General features: G+C 40.5%; 2 protein-coding genes across 2 annotated transcripts in view; both read left to right on the forward strand.

Moving 5' to 3' along the window:
• Positions 1-216: 216 nt before the first annotated feature.
• Positions 217-15,427, forward strand: part of HSPA14 (heat shock protein family A (Hsp70) member 14) — a 29,808-nt gene continuing 14,597 nt past the window's right edge. Inside the window, exons 1-8 of the mRNA XM_069458647.1 lie at positions 217-370; positions 1,411-1,491; positions 1,566-1,648; positions 11,021-11,069; positions 11,204-11,309; positions 12,150-12,240; positions 13,349-13,453; positions 14,543-14,704. Of these exons, the coding sequence (XP_069314748.1) occupies positions 314-370; positions 1,411-1,491; positions 1,566-1,648; positions 11,021-11,069; positions 11,204-11,309; positions 12,150-12,240; positions 13,349-13,453; positions 14,543-14,704 (734 nt within the window). The 5' untranslated portion in view covers positions 217-313. The remainder of the gene's footprint in view (positions 371-1,410; positions 1,492-1,565; positions 1,649-11,020; positions 11,070-11,203; positions 11,310-12,149; positions 12,241-13,348; positions 13,454-14,542; positions 14,705-15,427) is intronic.
• MSANTD7 (Myb/SANT DNA binding domain containing 7) lies at positions 3,866-5,587 on the forward strand. Its single transcript, XM_069458648.1, has 2 exons — positions 3,866-4,545; positions 5,064-5,587. Exons 1-2 carry the CDS (start codon positions 3,984-3,986, stop codon positions 5,585-5,587), a joined length of 1,086 nt encoding a protein of 361 aa, XP_069314749.1. The 5' UTR covers positions 3,866-3,983.

The following is a 15,427-nucleotide window of genomic DNA, read 5'->3' on the forward strand; positions in this document are numbered from 1 at the left end:
GGCAGGAAGGGGGCGGGGCGAAGGCGCCTCTTCCTCCCCCCCACCCCAGCTGGCGCGTGCGCACTCTTACACGCGCGGCGCAGCTCCCGCGGAGCGCGCAGAGGCGCACTAAAGCTATTCGCCCGCTCCTCGTGACGGAAGGAGGGACCTTCACGCTGATAGGTGGCGACGCGGGAGGCCGACGCGGCGGACCGGACGCAGTGGGCGGGCGGGAACGTGAAGTCTCCGCGGTGCCTGCTGGGCCCGTTCAGCGGCGGGTTGCCGTTGCGGCTGCGGGTCTTGTCGTTGTCGCCGCCGCCGGCCCTGCCGCCTCATGGCGGCCATCGGGGTTCACCTGGGCTGCACTTCGGCCTGTGTGGCCGTCTACAAGGTGAGGACTGGCGGCGCTGGGCTACGGCTTCGTGTCGGCCACCCAGTTCTCTGGGCGCGGGGTCATCTACAGGCACGAGGACGGCGTGTCGCCGGCCTAGGAACGGCGCTCAGAGGGGGGTTGCTGCGGGGACATTCCGAGGCGAAGGGCAGAGGGGGCCCAGCTTCGTCTCCCGCGGCGCCTCCTCCGGAAAGCCGGCTGCTCCCTGGGGGAGGCTCGCGGCGACGCCGGCGCGCGAGGTTCGGGAGATGTGGAGGCAGGATGCCGGGAAGGGTCCCAGAGACTATAGGGCCGCGGGATGCCCGGAGGGTCCCAGGATTCCTGTAGCCGGGTGGTCCTGGGGACGTAGTGACCGCGAGATAGCCAGAGGCTGGTGGTCGCAGAGACCTCAGGGCCACAGGGCGTGCTGAGCTGGGCCGGAAAGTCTAGGAGCCACAGGGGCGGGGTGGCCGCAATCTAGACCTGGAGCTCTTGATCCTACGAAGCGTGTCTGGCTGTGAAGCCGGTTGATTGAGCATGCTCGCCGGACTTGGCCTTTCTGCAGGTGAGGGAGCTTAACGAGGAGTTGTGGCCTTCCTCTCCGCAGTGGGGAGGCGGAAGGAACGGTAATAATGAACTCCCCGGCTCCTACTCCCACGTTTACATGTCCGGTGGTTTGTAAAGAAAAGCCAAAGGGATTAGTGCTACTTTATTTGTATAAAAGGGAAGAAAGATGTATTTGTGGGAGAAGGCAGAGAAGTAGAAGGATCATGTAATAATGGGCTTATTATTATTGTGTATGGAAAGGTTATTATATTTGATCCAATTGTTGATTCTGCAGAGCAGACTGAAAAAATGGGGCCGTTCCTCAGGGAATGTAGACCTGTAAAACTAGGAAATCAATGATAATTAAATCTACAACTTTAAGATGTGGATATAGCAGTTTTTCTTTCCACATAGGTGGCAAAGTAACACTGGCTCACGTATGTCAGTATATGTCTAATGTGACTGTATATTTCATTTCAGAAGAGCTAATACAGTTGTGCGTTTTTTCTCTCTAGGATGGCCGGGCTGGTGTGGTTGCAAATGATGCAGGTGATAGAGTTACTCCAGCTGTTGTTGCTTACTCAGAAAATGAAGAGGTACTATTTTCCTTATTTTTATACCTTGAAATAATTAAACATTACGCCCATTGTAATATATTGCTCTTTTTCAGATTGTTGGATTGGCAGCAAAACAAAGTAGAATAAGAAATATTTCAAATACAGTAATGAAAGTAAAGCAGATCCTTGGCAGAAGGTATGGAACAAAATGATACTTTTAAATATGGTAATAAATACATGTTCATAAATTCTAAGTATAATGTGAAATGAAACTTGGGAACACCACAGTTTGGTTTTTTGGTTGCTTTTTATGACTGAGTCATTTCAGCGAGTACCCCAGTAGGCTGTTTCTTTTGATGATTATTATTGGATCTTCTAAAGGATGGAATTCACTCAGCCATTTCTTGCTGACAGGTCTGTCAGTATTGATAAATGACAACGTTTATTTAATTTTGATAATTTGCGTCATTCTTAGGTAATAACTTGGACTTTTCACATTTTCATATTTTTTTGACTGAGGGAAATTCAAAGATTTTGTGGGAATTTGAGGAGTTCTTTGCACTGTGGTTGAATTGTGCAAAACCTATTACAATTGATTATAATTTATATAGATGCTGTTGATTTTCCTTAGGGTCTTTTGTGACACTTTCTGGGAAGTAACTTTTCCAGTTGGCTTACAAATTTAATCATTAGAGAAACAGCTTAATTAATGTCTTATGTAAGAATCAGGTCAATCATCTGTTGTAACTTTAATTAGAAGATTAAAGAGGCTTGCCTCTCCAGACTTCTGTCTCCTCAAATTATAGATTACGGTAATTAAGGGTTTTCATTTTCACTGCAGTAGTAATACTTGATATAGTGTTTTTAAATTTTCAAAGGGCTTTCACATCTATTATTTTATTTAATCCTCTCAACATCCCCGTAAAATTGATAGGACAGGTACTACTATCTCTCCCCATTTACAGATGAGAAGATCAAGGCACAAAGAAATGTGGCATTTCTAAAATAGTTAGGAGGAGTGAACTAGGTAAGATTGCAGTTCAGTTCTCCTAAACCCTCAGCCCCAGTTTCTTTTCTACTTTGTTTAGTGAGACATTTAAATAGAAATTTCCTCATGTTGATTTTAGGATTTGGAGATTATAGATTAATATTTTTTTCTTTTATGTATATATTTTTTATTATCTCTCACTTATGTTAAATTGAGCTTGATATTAATTTTTTTCCTTAGGATATTTATGCACTATGCCAAAAACCATAGTATTTTAGAATTCAACATTTTGTGACAATAGATAGATTGATTTCCATTCCTTTTACCTATTGACAAACTCGGTACTAAGCACATTAAAAATAAGTTAGTAGGCAGGACTCAGTGGCTCACGCCGATAGTTCCAGCTACATGGGAGGCTAAGGCAGGAGGATTGCATGAGCCCAGGAGTTTGAGTGGAAGCTATGATCGCAGTGCACCCAGGTTGGGCATCAGAATGAGACCTTGTCTCAAAATAAAAAAGTTGGTCAAATATTTTTGAATCATAAAGTCTGGAGTTTGGACAGAAGGAAGCTGGAATCACTTGGTAGCCAGCAATATGTCTGTTTTTTTAATTAAACTTTTTACTTTGAGATAATTGTAATATTACGTGGCTGCTGTAAGAAATAATACAGAGGCATCTGGTATATTACTGGATTTACTACTTCCCAGTGATTACATCTTACAGACTATAGTACAGTATCACAAGTAAGATACTGACCTTGATGCATCCAGATATAGAACATTTCCATAGCAATGTTTTCCTTTGTTTTATGCTACTATATGGGGGCAGATGGTTATAGTAATGATGTGGCTGTATTTTGCCATTTTGTGCAAAAAGTCTTATATTAGCAGAACAACTTAAGCTCAGTTTTCTAGCCCTAAAAGTTACCTCTTAGCAAAGGAGTAGAATAGTGGTAGTCAGAGGGGTAACACAGCCACAGTGTGCTACTTAGGTCGAGGTCAGTAAAGCATGAGCACCTTTCAGACTATTGCTACACCATGGTCCTTCTAGGGCTTCTCCAGAGTTAGCTGCCTCATGGTCCACGTTGCTTTCCCTCTCAGTCTATCCTACTTAGCAGTCAATGGTGATTTTTACAGATTCATAGTTGTACCAGGTCTCAGCCTTAGAAGCATTTGGCCCTTTGTGGAGGAGCCAGTCCTTTTGTTACCAAGCCATTAAGCCCCTGGTCCAATGTCCACCCTGGGCAGACTCCCAAAGTGGAGCTTTCTCAGTCTTGGCCTCATGCCTAGTTACGACTTACTCACAGGTAGCACCACTTAACTTGCTGCCATAATTATCCTTACGCTCTCCCTGTAACTCTCATTCCCCTGTGGCCTTCCAGCCAGAAATTCAGTCCTTGGACCTGGCTTCTCAGCAATTGTCCCTGAGAGGGAAGAATCGGCTGGCTCCTGGAAATACACTGAGAACACACAGAGCTTCCCCACACCTTGAGATTTGCACCTTGCCGCACAGGAGCTTTCCAGCCTTCCTTCCCAACGTACCATGGCCAGTACCAATAGCAGTGCGGGCATCCGGTGGTCCAGACAGGAGACACGAACTCTCCTCTCCATACTAGGCGAGGCAGAGTATATTCAGCGCCTCCAGACTGTGCATCATAATGCAGATGTCTATCAGGCTGTGTCTAAGCGAATGCAGCAGGAAGGCTTCCGCCGCACCGAACGTCAGTGCCGCTCCAAGTTTAAAGTTCTGAAGGCGTTATATTTAAAGGCTTACGTGGCCCATGCCACAAGTATGGGTGACCCACCACACTGTCCATTTTATGATACGCTGGATCAGCTTCTCCGAAATCAGATAGTGACTGACCCAGACAACTTAATGGAGGATGCTGCTTGGGCCAAGCACTGTGATCAGACCTTAGTGGCCTCTGACACCCCAGGGGAAGAGGGAACCAGCATTCTGAAAGCAAAAAGGACTCAGGCAGCTGATCTTCAGCCTATCTTGAAAACAGTTAAGGAATCAGATGAGGATTGTCAGCTGAGAATCAGTGACCGGCTACCAGAAACCAGTGACCTCGAGGACTCCTGGGATGAATCCCCGGGTGCAGGTAACTCCCAAGCATGTGAAGGATTGGGGTCCCCAAGGAGTCACTTGGTTCTAAACAGCAGTGTATATTTGGATAGTGCCCTCCTGAGCACATTCCCTACTTCTGCTACCCCTAAGGCTCCCCCGCTTTTTAAACCTAATAAGATAAAACCTCCAGGTTTTAAAAAGCTATGGCCCTAGGTAGGTAAGGTGCTAGAACTCTTCAAACCTAGAAGTGCTCTCTAGAACCAAACTAGTTCTAGCATTATTTGTAATGGGTACTTAGGGATTTGTAGCTGTAGAGCAGGTTGGATAGCTACTTGGAAAGGGGTTGCAGAAGGCAAGGGGGAAGTTGTGGAGGTAAGATAAAACAGGCCAAAATGCCCACGGTAAAGACATGAATTCTTCCCAATCCCTGGCGGAGAGGGATCTTTCCAGGAACTGCCATAGTTTTGTACTTGTCTCTAAACTCTGCTGCTGGCTGCAAGCATTCCCTTAGCAGGAATGTCCTCTTTGCAACGTTGTTGCTTTGTTTTTCAGGGTGCTCTCAAGGGACCCCCACCTACAGCAACTCTCACAACCTTTTCAGAGGTGCAGTTGCTCCCTGTCAGAGCAGCCCCATGACCAGACTGGGTGTGTCCGGGGAGCCCAGTCCCTGCACCAGCACCAGCCGCAACACTCCTGGTGCAGCCTCCGCACCACGGCCTCCGGTCTCCTCTCCCAGAGTTGGTTTTGTTTCTGGTGGGGATAGGCCTTTGACCAGTGAGCCCCCTCCAAGGTGGGCGAGGCGAAGAAGGCGGTCAGTGGCCAGGACCATTGCAGCCGAGTTGGCAGAAAACAGGAGATTGGCTCGAGAACTTTCAAAGCGTGAGGAAGAAAAACTGGACAGGCTGATTGCTATTGGTGAGGAGGCCAGTGCTCAGCAAGACACTGCCAATGAGCTCCGCAGGGACGCTGTCATCGCGGTCAGACGTTTGGCGACAGCAGTGGAAGAAGCAACTGGTGCTTTTCAGCTAGGCCTTGAAAAATTGCTTCAGAGGTTGATTTCGAACACCAAAAGCTAGGAACTGATTATAAGAGTTTATTTCCTAAACTGGTAGAAGTCTAGTTCCAATACTTGCTTTCTAGGACCCTGGCTCCTTTTCTGTGTCCTCAGAGAAAAAAGAGTGGATGAAACATTAATATGCAGAGTAGCAGGAACATACTTGCTAGTACCTTTCCCCAAGATTCTCCACTAACTATAAGGCCTTTCAGAAATGCGAGGGGTGGCCCAATGAATAGGAAATGGATGGAGCCGAGTCCAAGAGAGCTAGTTCGACCTGGCTTTGTCTCTGATGTAAGGCAATTTAGTTTACCTCTCTACAACAGTTTTCCTCATCTGTAAAATGAGGATGATAATAACTCCTGCCCTGCCTACCTCACAGGGTTGTTGTGAGGGTCAAATGGCTAATAGATGTGAAAGAGTTTAAAAGTACTGTACACATTTAAGTTATTAATGCGTATGACCTTGGCTGCAGTAGGGCCAGGGTGAGGCACGTTAGTTTACGAGATGCAGAAGTATGGCTGTGTACCATCGTCATGGTACATCTTTTTTCACTAGTTTAACTTGATGGCTTCATGGAGTTTGGGATCTTAATTTTTTAAACCCGTCTGTGGCTCATTAGGCTAGGATCAGCACAACATGTATTTGTAACTTTATCTCTTACATTGTCACTGCTGTGTCTCTGACATACCTACTAGTAAACAGTCAGACCATCTTTCCCTCCCCCATTTTACTAGTTCTTAGTCTCCTGTCAATAGAAGGACATAATTAAGACCCAACAGGGAGTCACAATAGTATGTTATGGTTCATATTGATAATCTTTGATATAATTAAGTATTGGCTGTTTTATTTAAAAATGTAAGTAAATTCTTTACATTCCATGGTATTTGGGTCCCTTTATATGCCTAAGTTATATCTTTACATTTTCGTTGCCATTTGAGCATTGTAGAAACCATTCAGATTATTGTATCAGTTTCCAATCTTCTTTTGGCTAATTTCATTCTCTTCTGCTAGCTTTTTTTTGTCTAGTATGTTACAGAGGGAAAGCCCTAGAAAACTTCCCTTCTAAAGAACTTTCCAAGGTTACTTTTTCTCAAGTGTTGCAGACAAAAGTTCATGTAGTTAATGGCGTATGGTGGAAGAGAACAGCTTTATTTCCCCTTTAGCTTTGGAGACACTAGAGGGTGGTGTGGATAAAGACTGCCTGGAATAGAGGACTCCTTTTAAGCACAAGCCCTCAACAAATGCACCACTCATATCCCTTCCCTGACTTCTTTGGAAGAGATGAAGGTGATATGCCAAACTTCCACTTTACTTTAGAAGGGAAGCCAGTACTGCCCATCATTAAACTAACGTAAAGCTTTTAGTGGTTTTCTTAGTACTTTCAGGAAATACTACAAATGGGAATCTTTGGGATTTATAAAGCTTCCCTACAGTCTAGAAGCTGGGGGCGGGGGAAGTAGGCATGTTGGGAGAGATGAGGTTTTTATATTTTGCAGGCATGGGTGCTTAGCTAAATGCTGGAAGTGCAGATGGGTGGAGAAGTGGTCAAAACAACAGTGGGACCGTGCCCAGAACCATGAATAGATGGCAGGCACCCCGCTCGATGACTGTGCGGTGGCCGGGGGAGGGAGCTGGAGGGGGAGTATGCTGGTATCTACTTAGAACACCTGGATCCCAAACCTTCACAGTTTGTTTGATCGGACAAATCCCTTGCCCTTTGCATGCCTCGGTGTCTTCATCTCTAAATTGAGGGACTTGTACTAGGTGACTTTTTTCTAGTACCATCCAGTTCTAAAAATCTTTTAAATAGCATAATTTAAAAAAAGGCAAAATGGAAGTGAATTTAATTGTAGTACTTTCAGTCATAGCAGCATATTAATGTATGTTTGAAATACTGGTAACAGTTGTAAGGTAGCATTCTATGGTACTAGTGTTTATTAATATGAACTTCTAAGCACCACACCAGACATACAGATTCCTTGCTTCTTTTAAAAGGGCATATATTACAGCATTGAAATGGGTCCAGATACATAACATTGTCTCAATTGTCTTGGTCATGCTATGGAAGGGTATGTGTCAGTTATAACTGGATAATACTATTATAGATAGGTAGATTTTTCTGGAAAAACAGTACTTGGAAAAGAAGTACTTGAAGGAGAGTTAGACCTGCACTACATAATCCTAATAATGGTAAGAAAGTACTTAGGCAGGAATTTCTTGCAGAGGAGTGAAGTGCTGAAGAATAGAAGTGGAGTTAAAGTTCGGAGGTAGTATTGTGAAAATCTCATGGATAAAGTGACCTGAACATGGAAATAAAACTCAAAGGGATGGTCCTGAAGAAGCAGGCAGAAAAATACACTACAAATACTAAGGGGAGGGAATTGCAATACTGGGAAAGCAAGCCAGGAATGTGCTCATGTGCTAGGCCCAGCCATTACACCTGTACCTCCCTGGACAGCCTTTCCACCATTCTATAACTCAGGTTCCTCGTCTATAAAGTAGGAAACTCATAATCACTCTACCTACCTCACAGGGGTGTTGTGAGGATCAAAGGAACAGGTGAATGTGAGGGTGCTTTTAGATTTGTAAGGTGCTGTCCCGTAACGGTAGTAGGGAAGGAGACCCTAGAGCACGTGAGTGCTGTCCGCCGACCCAGCGGGGTGCTGACAGTAAGGGATGCCTGGGAAGGGGGAGGAAGAGAAAATGGCATTGCTGAATAATACGGTTGTGATACAGCGGTAGGATTAACTGTGCCTCCCAAAGACCATGATGTAAATGCGGTGCTGTGTATACCAACCCTCCACCACCTTTGTTTTATGTTCAGTAATTTAATCCTGGTGTGCACAAATAAAGTTTTTACTTGTATGTGGTTGCGGGTCAGTCCACTACTTTCTGATGATAGCCGTGATCCTTTGTCGCCTCCATTCTCTGCTTTCTACCTCTCTGGTAACCACTCTCCGGCGTCTAGCCTGTATGTGGCCCTAAGAGCTACATGTGCTTTCTGTCTTCAGATGAGAGAGACCTCTTTGCATGGCAGTTCAGAAGTAATTTGCCATTTCTAATAGTTGTATGAGTTCCATAAAATATCCTTCCTGGCAAATTATCTTGTCCGAGTAGTAGATAACCTACACATAATAGGATAAATTATCTTGGTTGACTTAAATTCTATTTTAAAGAAAACAGAACCAGGAAGTGTCATACTGGAATTATATTAGGCCATTAAATATGAAATGTCCAATTTTGAATCGAAAGTGCAATTTATTATATCTCAAACAAGAACAAGAAGCAGTACAATCAAAGTGTGTGCCTAAACTATCGGCACAATTCTGCCACCTTAACAGTAGCTTGTTCATGTCAGCAGCAAAGAAGCCGAGAGGGCGAGTGGGGATGAAATTGTGAAAGGTGTTTTCCACGGCTTGTTGACAACTGAATATTTTTCCTTGCAAGAAATGGTTCAAAGCCTGGAAGAAGTGGTAGTCAGTAGGTGCAAGGACTGGTGAATATGCTGGATGACAGAGAGTTTCCAATTCCAGCCTCTAGTTTAAGCAGCATTGTTTGTTTGACATATGGTCAAGCGTTGTCTTGTAAGAGGATTGTCCTGTCTCTATTGACCAATCTCGGCTGCTTAATTGCAAGCATTACTCCTTTCATCCAAATGGTTGTAGTAGACATCCACTGTAATCAATTAATCAGGTTTCACTGGACCACCAGGCAGACACCATTAGCTTTTTCTGATGAATATTCAGTTTTGAACTGTGTTTTGGCACTTCATCTTTATCAAACCATTGTGCCGAACACTTGTGATTGTCAAAAAGAGTCCATTTTTCATCACACATAATACGGTGTAGAAATGGTTTGCCTTTATGTAGTGACAGCAAAGAAAGGCAAACTTTGAGACGATGTCTCCTTTGGTGCTCGTTTAATTCATGTGGAACCCATCTATTTAGCTTCTTTACCTTGCTGATTTGTTTCAAATGGTCCAATATTGTTGGAATGGTAAGATCAGACCTTGCTGTTAATTCACATGTAGGTTGATGGATTTGCTTCCAGTACAGTTTTCAGTTCACCATTATCCCCCTTGTTCTCAGGCCGCCGACGTGACTCATTTTCAAGATTAAAATCACCAGAACAGGACTTCTCAAACCATTGATGTACTATGCGTTCATTAGCCACATCCTTCCCAAACACTTCGTTGATATTTTGAGCTGTCTGCACTGTATTGGTTCCATACAGAACTCATATTCAAAAATAACACAAATTTTTGACTTACGGTTTCACAAAAATTGCTATAAAAAATTTGAAAGATAATCACAAGCCAAATGATATGTTTGTGAGACTGAGGATGTACCTTCACAATAAAACTAAAACTAGAAGTGTCAAAGTGAAATGTCAGAGATAACAACTGTCAAACTTAGTACTTAAGGAAATCAGACATTTCATACTTAATAACCTGACACTATTGCCCAACCCACTATAGGCACACTTCATAGTTTTTTCCTACTCTTAAAGTATTTGTCTGGGATATAGTGTAAGTATTGAGTTTAGAAAAAGGGAGCAGAGGGTTTAGTGGAAAGAATACTAAACTTGGTTTTGAAGATTTGGATGCCAGCCATTAATTATCTTTGTGGCTTTGGGCAAGCTACTTACCTGTTTTCTCTACTATTATTAATTGATTTTTTAGGTGATGGAGAAGGAAGTATGAGCAACCTGCAAATAATCCGGAGTTGCAAGCCAATTAGTCCATTAGTTCTTTCATTTGCCCCTTAACACAGGTTAAGGTCCTCAGATGTCCTGTAACCCTTCAGCAGTTAGCCATTATTAATTTTCGGCTCCTTACTGAAACTTTAAGATGGTCTCCAAGTAGAATAGTCACAGCTCCTTGGAAGAAGGGTTTAGTTTTAGTGGAAGTGTACTGGTCTATTTCATCTTAATTTTTAGATGAAATTTAAGCCAAGAATCAAATTTCTATTCCTGCTCAAGCATCAGAAGCACTGTGATCATTGATAGTGTCAGTGGGAGGCAGGGTGGCAAAGTGTAAACAGTAGTAGCCTGATAGAGAAGACCTGAGTTCAAGTACTGGCTCTGCCTCTTACCAGCTGATAAGTCACTGCCCCTCTCTGAACCTGTTTCAATCTAAAATAATACCTCCCAAAATGCCCCACTTAGGTGTTGTGAGGATAAAGTGAAATAATATATGTGAAAACATTTCGTAGTCTTCAAATTCAAAGATTAGTGCTTTAGTAGAATTACTATAATGTAGTTCTCCATTTCTCAATGAAAATATTCCATTTCTATATCCTGTAAATATTTTAAGACTATGTTAGTATCATGCAGCTTAATAATTTTATTTATATTTTAATATTCCAGTGATATTGAAAATTAGTCTTTAAACCTTATATACCTACACTACTGATTTTAATACTTAGCTATCTTTATCTTTCTTTATGAACAGTTCTGATGATCCACAAGCTCAGAAATACATCACGGAAAGTAAATGTTTGGTGAGTATGGTTCTATTATTGCTTCCCTGTCACACAGAGTAACTGCCAAGGTCGTGGCATATAATGTTGATTTGAAACTTTGCATTTTTATTAAAATTATTTCTTATTTAGCACAATTATTATTTCTTTTATAGGTCATTGAAAAAAATGGGAAATTACGATACGAAATAGATACTGGAGAAGAAACAAAATTTGTTAACCCAGAAGATGTTGCCAGACTGATATTTAGTAAAATGAAAGGTATAGAGCAAAAGAGATAACAATTTTCATGGCCTTTTGAAAGTTGACCCTTAAAAAAAAAGTTGGAGGTATTTTTAGATCTTGGGAGAAGCAGAGTGATTGAGTGGATTTGCAGTAAACAGACCCTAAATTGTAGACATAGTTTTGGCACTAATTGGCTGTGACCTTGATTAAATAACTTCCCTCCCCTGACTTTAATTGCCCTATAAGTAATATAAATGGAATGGGCATTTTCAGATTAGCATTTTTAAAACTTTTTAAGATTCAGTGGCCAAATAAGCTTGGTGAATACTGAATATTATATCTCTCTTCAATATTGACCATGCACTCTCAACAGTAATTTGGGCAGATTAAGTGGGTCTGATTTTTATCACCACTTCAGGCAAAGGCTCTCATCTGAGCAGTATACTGTTGAACAATTTGGGAAATTCTGGAGTAGATTATTTATAAGGCTCATTTCAGCTCTGCAGTGATGCTGTGAACCTGTGGGATGGAAGGGCAGCCTTTGAATGTATTGAACTAACCTTATTATGATGTTGTGTCTTCACACTGATGCATTAGAAGATCATTCTTTATGGAACCAATCTGATTTGCAAGATGGTTGAAACTTTGAAGCCTAAGAGCCAGGCTTTTTGGAAAGTACCTAGTTCTGTGTCCATAAGCTTTAACCAAAACCACAAGAAGTACTGCATGATTTAAGATTGCAGAGAAGAAAATTGACAGGGTGGGGCAATTTTTTTTTAGTGAGAAGATCTTTGTCATAAATTAATAAACATCAGGAAGTATCACCTGACGTTTTTTTCTGTCATCGGACTTAATCTTACATTTTTTAATATACAGAAACGGCACATTCTGTCTTGGGCTCAGATGCAAATGATGTAGTTATTACTGTCCCATTTGATTTTGGAGAAAAGCAGAAAAAGGCTCTTGGGTAAGTATAATATTGGGTCTATCTTATTGGCTTAATTAAAAGAAATACAAATTTCACAATATTACTGTGTAGTAAAAGATAAGATTATATTTGAAAATATCTTAGGCAATAAAATTATATTTGTAAATAGCTTAGCAAGGTAATGATCATTAACATTCCCTTTATGAACAGCTAAGAGAACGTAAAATTAGATGTGGTGCACCCTCTTAGCTGTTTTGATTGGAAACATTTTTCATTACCAGGTTAAATTGATATTAATTAATTATTTTGCTTAGTTTCCTGTAATTAATGTTTAAATGGGAATTACAGAAGAATATGCAATTTTAGAAAATATTTGTGATTATTTCTTCATCTTAGATCTTAACATCTAAACAAAAAAGTTGCCCTTAGTTTTTACATAGCATTATGCAAATGTAATTGGTGAACAAGCATGACTTTGCTGAATAGAGTTCTGTATGGAGCTTTGGCAAATATTGAAGTTGCTTCTATGGCAGAGAATTGCCTTATTTACTTATAAAAACTGTGACCCTACATTAAACCAATTTTCAAATGTTTTATGAATTTGTCTTAATCTCTTTCTGAAGTTTGTAAGCATAGGCATTTTCTTTTTCACTCAACAAACGTTTATTGATTACTGTTTAAGCCATATTATATTGAGCGTTGAGTATATAGATATAAATAAGACATGGTTTCTGACCTCACAGAATTATTAATAACAAAGTCATTGTGATAAAGTGTGATAGTGTCTTGAATGGGGAAATTCTGGATGGCACGAAGGCTTTGAGAGCCCAGAAAAACTGCCCGGAGAAAGTGAACTTCTTTTTTTAGCATGGGCATTTTTGAGAGCTTTATTTTCCTTATTCAATATAAGCACATATTTTCTTTGTCAAGAAAATGGGCTCTGAACATTATAATTTTAAACAGAAAGTGAACTCTTATAAGTCACATCCATTTCTTGTGTTCTGTTTTCTTCTAAAGATCGTTGCACTTCATGTTCTGCTTGTGAAATCTTATTTGCTGTTGCATGAAATCTGTAGCAGAGCATTTCTAAAAATGTAACATTGAATATGTTGTGATATTAAATTCATTGAAAGCAAATTGTTCACAGAGACGCAGCAGGAGCTGCTGGATTTAATGTTTTGCGATTAATCCATGAACCATCCGCAGCTCTTCTTGCTTATGGAATTGGACAAGACTCCCCTACTGGAAAAAGGTAAAAGCCATATTTGCAATTTAAGTTTTTTTGGTGCAGAGAACATTTTAGATTATAGCAATCATATCAGTAAGGATTGTTATGTAATGTAGTGGCTCCCAAACTTCATGGATGGAAGGATATCAAAACTCTTACCTAGAGGTTTTCAAATATTGATAGTTAAGAAAGAGGTCCTAGGAAAAGCAGAAAGGACATAACAGGAGGGAAGATTGAGCTCTTCTGTGCTTTTTTTCAATCGCCTTCATTTTGTCCCTTTATTGGAGGAAGATTTGAAAATTACATGCTTGGCCAAGTTCCAACTCAAGCTAGGGCACTGCTGATTTTTCTACCAGTTTTAAAAATTATTAGACATATTTAGAACAGTGGGTACTTTCATATACATTTGACTTGACAGGAGATGGGGGAAATCCAGCATAAGGATGTGGGACTCCTTTTGATGGTGAAATAATAAGATATACTTATTCCTAATTTAGCTATCAGCACATCTTAATAGACCTGATGTTCATACAACTTTAGAGAAATGAATTGAGATATAGTGTTGACTTTCCCTAGTTGTTTCACCTCATTCATATCTCACAGTGAAGGAAACTAATATGTATAAGTCATTAGGAAATTATTTTTAGATAAACTAGATAAATGTAGAACAAATACCAAATTTTGAATTCTGGTGCTTGAGAAATTGGGAATTAGCACCTAGTTTTGTGTATGTTTTATATCTACAGAACATGTTATTACACTAAGAAACTTGGATAGTATTAACACAGAATTTTTATATTCAATTTTCTTAAAATTCACTGTAATCACAAATGTCTTCTTGATTTCCTTTGAAAAGTTAGTGTTATGAATTCTAGTTACTCAGAAGAATACAGTTGTACCCACATGACTAAGTAAAAAAGAACTTTGACTTCGTTCAGAAAGTCTGGGTTTGAGGCTGGATTCATCACTGAGTGACTGTGAACAGCTTAATTACTCATCTGAGATTTTCAGTTTCCTCGTTTATAATTTAAAGTGATTAAGTGACTCCTAATGTTCAACCTAGCTTTAAAATGTTGCGGTTCGCTAATAACTAACTCTATCTTTCTCTCGAAGCAATATTTTAGTGTTTAAGCTTGGCGGAACATCCTTATCTCTCAGTGTCATGGAAGTTAACAGTGGAATATATCGGGTTCTTTCAACAAACACTGATGATAACATCGGTGGTGCACATTTCACCAAAACCTTAGCACAGTATCTAGCTTCTGAGTTCCAGAGGTGAGTGTTAATGGCCTGGATAATACATTTTGATAGAAGTTTCTCTTCCAGTTTTTTATTTTTCTCCTAATGTATTTTAAATTATCCAGCTACAAAGGAGAATGTGGTGGTTTTTTTTTTTTTTTTCATTGCTTGGAAACTGGATGTTTTCATATCTGGAGTTATAATGTCCTATTTGGGCAATAGCAAGGAAGCGGAGGCCAGGCTGTGCTCAATGCATGTGCTACTTGAATTTCTCACTTAGAATAAAGGGACCACCAGACATTGAACTGCGTGAGCTTGGATCTCAAGTTTGTGTTTCTGATTCTTCATGTACTGCTCTTCTGTCTGGTATAAGCACTGAGGCCTTGCTGCCTTCTGAACATTTTTTCTTTAAGTTTAGATCTGGTGAAGATTGCATTATGTTATCGTCACATTCCAGTGAGCTAACGTCTTACGGAGTGTATTTAATTACCAATCCACCACAAGGAATATTTTAGCCTTATTACTGGATGTAATTACTTCATTCAGAATTCTAATCCTGTTTGGACATAGCAAGATTAAAATATATAACGGTTATACTTTGGATATTGCCACTGTAAAAAAAAAAAAAGTGGTTAAAACAATATTTTTGCCAGTTTGATTAAATTCATTGGTTGAAAAAGTCTTGAAAAAACGGTAATTTCTCACTTGTTTAATAAAGACCTATACTGCTTTCTGTTGTAAAGTTATTGTTTAAACAAA

Source organism: Eulemur rufifrons, chromosome 25, assembly GCF_041146395.1.
Source record: "Eulemur rufifrons isolate Redbay chromosome 25, OSU_ERuf_1, whole genome shotgun sequence".
NCBI classification, from domain to species: domain Eukaryota; kingdom Metazoa; phylum Chordata; class Mammalia; order Primates; family Lemuridae; genus Eulemur; species Eulemur rufifrons.